This window comes from Cyprinodon variegatus, unplaced genomic scaffold, assembly GCF_000732505.1.
Source record: "Cyprinodon variegatus isolate N-32 unplaced genomic scaffold, C_variegatus-1.0 Scaffold38, whole genome shotgun sequence".
NCBI classification, from domain to species: Eukaryota; Metazoa; Chordata; class Actinopteri; order Cyprinodontiformes; family Cyprinodontidae; genus Cyprinodon; species Cyprinodon variegatus.
Window position 1 is genome coordinate 1,489,129 of NW_015150491.1, and position 6,740 is coordinate 1,495,868.

General features: G+C 36.7%; 1 protein-coding gene across 1 annotated transcript in view; it reads left to right on the plus strand.

The window, feature by feature from the left end:
* LOC107081396 (otoferlin-like) overlaps nucleotides 1-6,740 on the plus strand; it is a 101,025-nt gene that overhangs the window by 72,148 nt on the left and 22,137 nt on the right. The window contains exons 17-27 of the mRNA XM_015369583.1: nucleotides 19-205; nucleotides 297-417; nucleotides 1,578-1,678; nucleotides 2,118-2,208; nucleotides 2,482-2,598; nucleotides 2,703-2,855; nucleotides 3,367-3,550; nucleotides 3,663-3,787; nucleotides 3,873-4,007; nucleotides 4,510-4,671; nucleotides 4,874-4,945. Coding sequence (XP_015225069.1) covers nucleotides 19-205; nucleotides 297-417; nucleotides 1,578-1,678; nucleotides 2,118-2,208; nucleotides 2,482-2,598; nucleotides 2,703-2,855; nucleotides 3,367-3,550; nucleotides 3,663-3,787; nucleotides 3,873-4,007; nucleotides 4,510-4,671; nucleotides 4,874-4,945 — 1,448 coding nt within the window. The remainder of the gene's footprint in view (nucleotides 1-18; nucleotides 206-296; nucleotides 418-1,577; nucleotides 1,679-2,117; nucleotides 2,209-2,481; nucleotides 2,599-2,702; nucleotides 2,856-3,366; nucleotides 3,551-3,662; nucleotides 3,788-3,872; nucleotides 4,008-4,509; nucleotides 4,672-4,873; nucleotides 4,946-6,740) is intronic.

Sequence of the window (6,740 nt, forward strand, 5' to 3'; positions counted from 1 at the left end):
TCTCTCTGTGGCCAACAGGGAATTATGGCAACCAGATAGATGGAGTGAGCAAGTCTTCCTCTGTGAAGAAGAAAAAGAAAGAAGGTGAGAATGGGGAGGAGGAAAATGAACTGATCCAGAACTCCAGTGAAGATGAGGATGACGATGATGGGGAACTGACCTCAGTCTCCTCGACGCCTCCCATGAAGCCCTTTATCACAGACAGGTCTGTGTTCACCAATTATATAAATCCAATATTATGTAAAACTTTAAACTAAAGTCAAAGGTTACTGATATTAATAATTTCCAAACTGCAGAAATTACTTCCATCTGCCCTATTTTGAGAAAAAGCCTTGTGTCTACATCAAGAGCTGGTGGCAGGATCAGAGGAGGCGACTTTATAATTCAAACATGATGGATAAGATTGCAGACAAGTTGGTGAGTGTCTTTCTATGCAGCTTATTTACACTTGGAGTTCATCTCCACAAACATTGTTTATTATTTATGTACCATTTCAATCTCTTTCGTTGGAGAAAAACACAGAATCTATTGTGGATTTGATGTAATAATCCACACAGAGGAATATATAAAATTGTATGTACAGCATATGTGCACTTCCAATAATGTTTGAGCAAATGCCCTTCAGCAATTTGTAAAGCAAGTTTGTAGTCAAAATGATTCTAGCTTATTTTTAGACTATTCTCAGCAGAATTAATTGCATATTCTGACTTCTTGACTTCCATTTAAGGACAATACCAAAGGTGGGAGGTCAGGGCTTTGGAAGTCCATTTAATGAACTCAATTTAAGCTTTTCACAGTTCTTTTGGATCATTGATCTGTTATAAAACTTAGTTGTAAGATGAGAGGCTATTCAGAAATTTTCAAAAACTACCCAGAAACCCCCAACATTTATGCTCATCATGAGACTAGTTATCATAAACAGGAGGGGGGGGGGGGACGACTAGAATATAGACCATGTTTGAAAATGAACTCCTTCAGGCTTTTATTTTTTCCCCCAGTATTCCGCCAAATACCTTTTAAAGTGAGCTTTTATCGTCAGATAATACAATTATTTTGTAATTTTGCTATGTTACACATTTGAAAGGGTATTTGTAGGGGTGCATTGAACACAACGGATGTAATAATACAGATAAAAATGAAGGAGCACTAATCCCCAATTCTTCTACCTCAACTCAGATCAACAGATAGATTGTTAAAAACTTCCAAAACTGGCTTTGGAAAAAGGAAAACTAATTTACACCCAACTTGATGAAAATCAACATAAACTGCCCTGTTATCCAGAGAGTCAAAGATGCAACCAAAAATAATTTTAAGACCTATTTAATAGCTAGATAGATACTGGTAATTAAGTGGCAACCTGCTGAAGTACATTTATCCAAAATATTTTTTTGGGGGGGTGTATTAGACCCTATGTATATAATTTGGATTTGGACCCTATTTGGATTTCCGTTAATATTTGTCTGTTTACTTTAACACTGCATGTCATTTACATATGGTATATATAATTCCTGGAACAGATATAAGATGCACGTTGCAGTTTTATGTGTTTGACTCTGTTACTGTGTGTGCTCCACCAGGAAGAGGGCTTAAATGATGTTCAGGAGATTATTAAGACAGAGAAGGCCTTTCCGGAGCGAAGACTCAGGGGAGTTTTGGAGGAGCTCAGTATTGGCTGCAGGTACTCAGCTATGTAACAAAAATCTATTACTTTTCAAATAAGAACTACAAGAATAAACAGTAGTCAGACCTTATAGAATATCGTATCGCACAACAGGGATCACAGCAACACCAAAATTTATTTTTCATGCTGCAGCAAAAGTGCTTGTTTGGTTTTGATGTCTTAAAGAATATCTTCCAATAAAAAGGCAGTTAGCTGCCTCTGGAGCATCTTTGTTCAGCAGACAAACACATTCATTAAAGGTTTCATGCTGAAGCAGGCAGCAGTTTTGTGTTTGTTTGTTTTTTTTCCCTTAATGATGTCATTATATATTTTTTTTCTTTTATTCACTTAGTATAGTACAAAGCTTTAATGGGGGGATCAGCATGTCACTGACACAAGTGTGTTAATGAATAAAGGATGTTAATTTTTCCCTTGTGTTTTTTTTTTTTTTTTGCAGTCGGTATTTGACACTTGCCAACAAAGATGTAAACCTGTCAGGCAGAACCAAGCTTGATCGAGAACGGCTCAAGTCATGCATGAGAGAGATGGTATAATTTATTCCTCACTAGCACAAAAAGCAAGCTTCAGTTAATTAATATAGTGGTAGCCTTTAATCTTGCTGTTGTAACGAGTAAATAGAATATGACTATGGAGTAGAACATTATTTCCATAATAATTATTATTTCTAGGATATTTGCATTCATTCAATGAATCACATTGGAATTTCAATGAGTATTCAATTATTACAAAAATACACTTATAATTATTTTAGAAAGAGCTCTTTAGCTTCCATCCGCATTACTTTGTATTTCGTTCTGCAGGACAGCATGGGGCAGCAGGCCAGGCAGATTCGCACACAGGTGAAGAAAAACACGGTCAAAGAAAAACTTAAGCTGGCGCAGAACTTCCTGCAGAGGCTCCGTTTCCTTGCTGATGAGGTAGAAATTCAGATTAGGAGTAATCCTAATCTGAGTTCTCATTCCTATAGTTTAGGAGTAAGGAAAGAACAATTTGAAGCCAGCTTTGTTTACATTATTTCCAGCCTCAGCACAGCATCCCAGATGTTTTCATCTGGATGATGAGTAACCACAAGCGCATCGCTTATGCCCGGATTCCTTCCAAAGATATTCTGTACTCCGTGGTGGATGAAGAGACTGGGAAAGACTGTGGGAAAGTCAAAGCCGTCTTCCTCAAGGTAATTCAATGCCTTCATACCTTTTCGTCCATATAGCACAGGTCAACAGTATATATAAAATCCTCTTGGCTATGAATGTTTTATTGTGTTTATTTTTAATTATTAATTTTAACTCATATTTTACCAGAGCACAATGTTTATATAACATATATGTGATTTTTAAAAGCAAAAAATCTAGAGTCTGTTGTCTGTGGATAAGTTTTGATTAATGAAAACATTTTTAGTTGACTATTCCGAAGCAAACTGGAACTCAATTGTCTGCCATTGCTGTAGTTGCCATAAATTAAATCTCAGCATTGAGTTCAGTATAGTTTGCAAACCTCTTGAAGGGGGAGTGACCTCCTAAAAGCCTTTTAATTTAAAGGTGTTCTCTCAATAACAATAAGCAATTTATTTGATGATAGAGCAGAGTGGAAGCACAAATACAGACCTGCCTTTGATCCTCGACAGCAGTGGTGTTTTTGTAAGAGTCTGTTTGGTTTTAATCTTTTGTTGTAACCTCTATCCACAGCTGCCTGGGAAGAAGGGTTTTGGTCATGCTGGCTGGACAGTTCAGGCTAAACTGGAGTTATATTTATGGCTTGGCCTTAACAAGAACAGAAAGGAATTCCTAAATGGTCTCCCAAATGGTTTCGAAGAGATTAAAGCCACCAAAACAGGCCAGTCTGTGCCTCCAGTTACTCTCGTCTACAACAGTAAGCAGTGCAACAGTTTAGGAAGCAACAATCAAAGAGAGGATCATTAATTAATGCCAAATTTCTAGAATAAAAAGTAAAAGCTCTGGATATTTTCATTCATTTTTACTAGTGAAGCAGGTCTTCCAGCTGAGAGCTCACATGTACCAAGCCCGCAGTCTGTTTGCTGCTGACAGCAGTGGGCTTTCAGATCCCTTCGCTAGAGTTTTCTTCTCTGCACAAAGCCAGGTTACTGAGGTAACAGCAATCTGCTTGTATGTGTCTGAGTTTGTGTTTTTATACTGATTTATGTGCAAACCATTTATGTGTGTGTGTGCCACAGGTTTTAAATGAGACCCTCTGCCCCACGTGGGACCAGCTGCTAGTGTTTGATGATGTGGAGCTGTTCGGAGAGGCTACTGAGCTGAGAGACGACCCTCCAATCATTGTGGTTGAATTCTATGACCAAGACACTGTGGTAGGATCCTCCTTTGATGTAACCTTTTTAAAAAAGTGCAAAATGATAAAAAAAAAGAAATTACCTGAAACTTGTCATTAAACTAAAAGCATTGTGTTTTTCCATCCCTATTAACCCTCTGTTTGTCCTCCCTTTTTGTTTTTATTTTTGATGGTCTCACTTTTTTGATTAGAGTATGGAATCATTGCAAAGTTTGAAGACTTGAATTTAGTATATTAAGCTCTGCAGGAGCAATAATTTTTCATTCTTTCAGTTTTAACATAAGCAAGACAGTTTTAAAAGGTTATTAAAGCTAATTAGCATGTTCCTTTACACTAAATATTTAATCATGATCACTTATTTTTTTGATAGAAAAACTCATTCTAACTTTCCACCAGTTTGTCTAATAATGACACCAGGTGGCTGTTATTGGTAATTGCACCTCCCATGCATGCATCTAACCCACTCCCCTTATCCCTTCACTTTTTTGCTTCATTGTTATCTCCCACACTGTGGCTCCCAGGGTAAGGCAGAGTTCATAGGTCGGACGTTTGCAAAGCCCACCATTAAGATGTGTGATGAGCCTTACGGGCCCCCAAGGTTCCCCCCACAGCTGGAGTATTACCAGATATACAGAGGGAACAACACTGCAGGAGAGCTGCTGGCTGCTTTTGAGCTACTACAGGTAACAGAGGCGACATATTTGACTTCCCTAATGCAGTTTTTAGGTGTTACAGAGTTTGAACTTCAGAAATAAGGTATCAGTATAATTTTCTTGTAAATTAAATCCTTCAGCTTCCTTCTATCCTTTTCATTATGGTTAATCTCCCTTTATTTTCACTTTATAGCCACACGCTTCCCTGTCTATTGACTCCTGCTTTTTACAGATACCTTTTGATGCAGAGGAGATCAGGCGAGCTCTAATCGCTGTCCATGACTTTGCTGTTCCTCAAATAAAGGTCCTTTTTCCCTTTCTCATCCTGTCCTAATAGTGTCTTTGTCAGTATAGTTTTTTCTTCTTTCTCTTTCACTTCTTCCTGCTGACTGCTTTAAAGTTAGGATACACCTCTGGTTAAACCTTTACCTTCCCTCATTATTCACTGAATGTCATACTACAGGGCTTTTGATTTTTCATTTAAACGGTTCCACACAGGGTCTAAATTATACATACAGACTTAAGCGCCGACATGCACCCACATTGATAGTTGTGTAATTATCTCCTAGAAAAAGTAGCAGAAAAATAACATGTAAGGACTAATTCCTGGCACTATTCTGACTCAATATTTAACACTTAATATGTAAATACCACAGAATTTTTAAATGTGCCTGATTTCTAGCATTGACCTATATTTTTAAGCACAGTGAATTAAATTCTAATAGGGTTATGTTTGCCAGTTTTAATGGGTGTTTGAGTTCATTACTTGGTTTTGTCCACTTTTCAACTGTTTATTTAAAGATGCATGATGTAGTTTTCAAATGACACTGCCACCTGTGGCCAAAACATAAAACTGGAACACTCTTCTATTCGTTTTCATAGCTCGCACTTGTACTTGACAAGGATTTTTTTTAACTTTTTCTCACCTTACTTAGAGTTGCCATCATATGCTTCACTCTTAATATCCACCAAATCCATCTTGATGGTACAACGCGTACTAGATCTGACCCATTTAAAATGGACCCGCTTGACATGACATCCACAAAGAGACTCTGACCCAAAGTAAATTCAGGGAATCAGGATGAAGGCTTATAGATACACCAATGTTGACCTACTGAGGTGTCAGTCTGCTTATTAAACAATGTTTTATCTGTAAAGGAACAGATAAAAAGCCACTTTTTAAGGTATTTTTCAGTAAAAATGTACAAAATGCTTTGGAATCCTCCAAAAGTATTGTTATTCATAGGTTCCACATGGCTTAAGTTCGTCAAGTTTCGCTATTTACATTTCCACAAAGAGCATCAGTCTTTTACAATGGGAACTGCACCTTTTCATTCAAGCTTGGAAGTGGGAAATTTGGCAGAGAAGCTTTTTATTGTTATTGTTTAGTCTATCTCTGTGTAAATTGACTCAAAGTATCAGTATCATCTTAAAAGTAGGCTCATAGGCAACAAAACCAATTTCTAGCTCTACCAATTTTATCAAGAGAGGAGTGGTCAAACATTTATACAAGGACTTAGTTGATGGCTTAAAAGGTGGTTTCCCTTCAACTTTCTAAAGAACATTCAGACAAATATGTTATTGTCCAAGTTTTACAAAACATTATCAATTAATCCTGGAGGGAAAAAAACTGGAAAAATAGAAAAGAACAGAATAGAACATTTCTTTGGAAATTCAGGTGTCAGAGAAAGAGCACATAGGCAAATGAAAGCATACACTTACACACCAGAGTAAAAAATATAAAACAAAAAAAGGTAAATGGGGTGCCCGTGTAAGTTGTGAGTCTTTTGGGTAATGGCAACCATAAAACAGACTTAAATTGGAAGCAACCAGATTTTTGCTAGGTTTCTGAAGACATTTCAAAACCTTTCAGTTTACCGGTACAAACAAAGGTTAAATAAAGAAACAAATATATAAATAAAATAAATTAAAATGGAGTGGACAGAAAAAACATTTGGGAAACTCTCCAGTTATTAAAAAACAGCTTACTCAAATTAAGTGAAAAATATCAACAAAAGAAAAGAAAGGGGGAAAAAATATACATACACACACACACACACACACATATATATATATATATAGATATATATATATATATA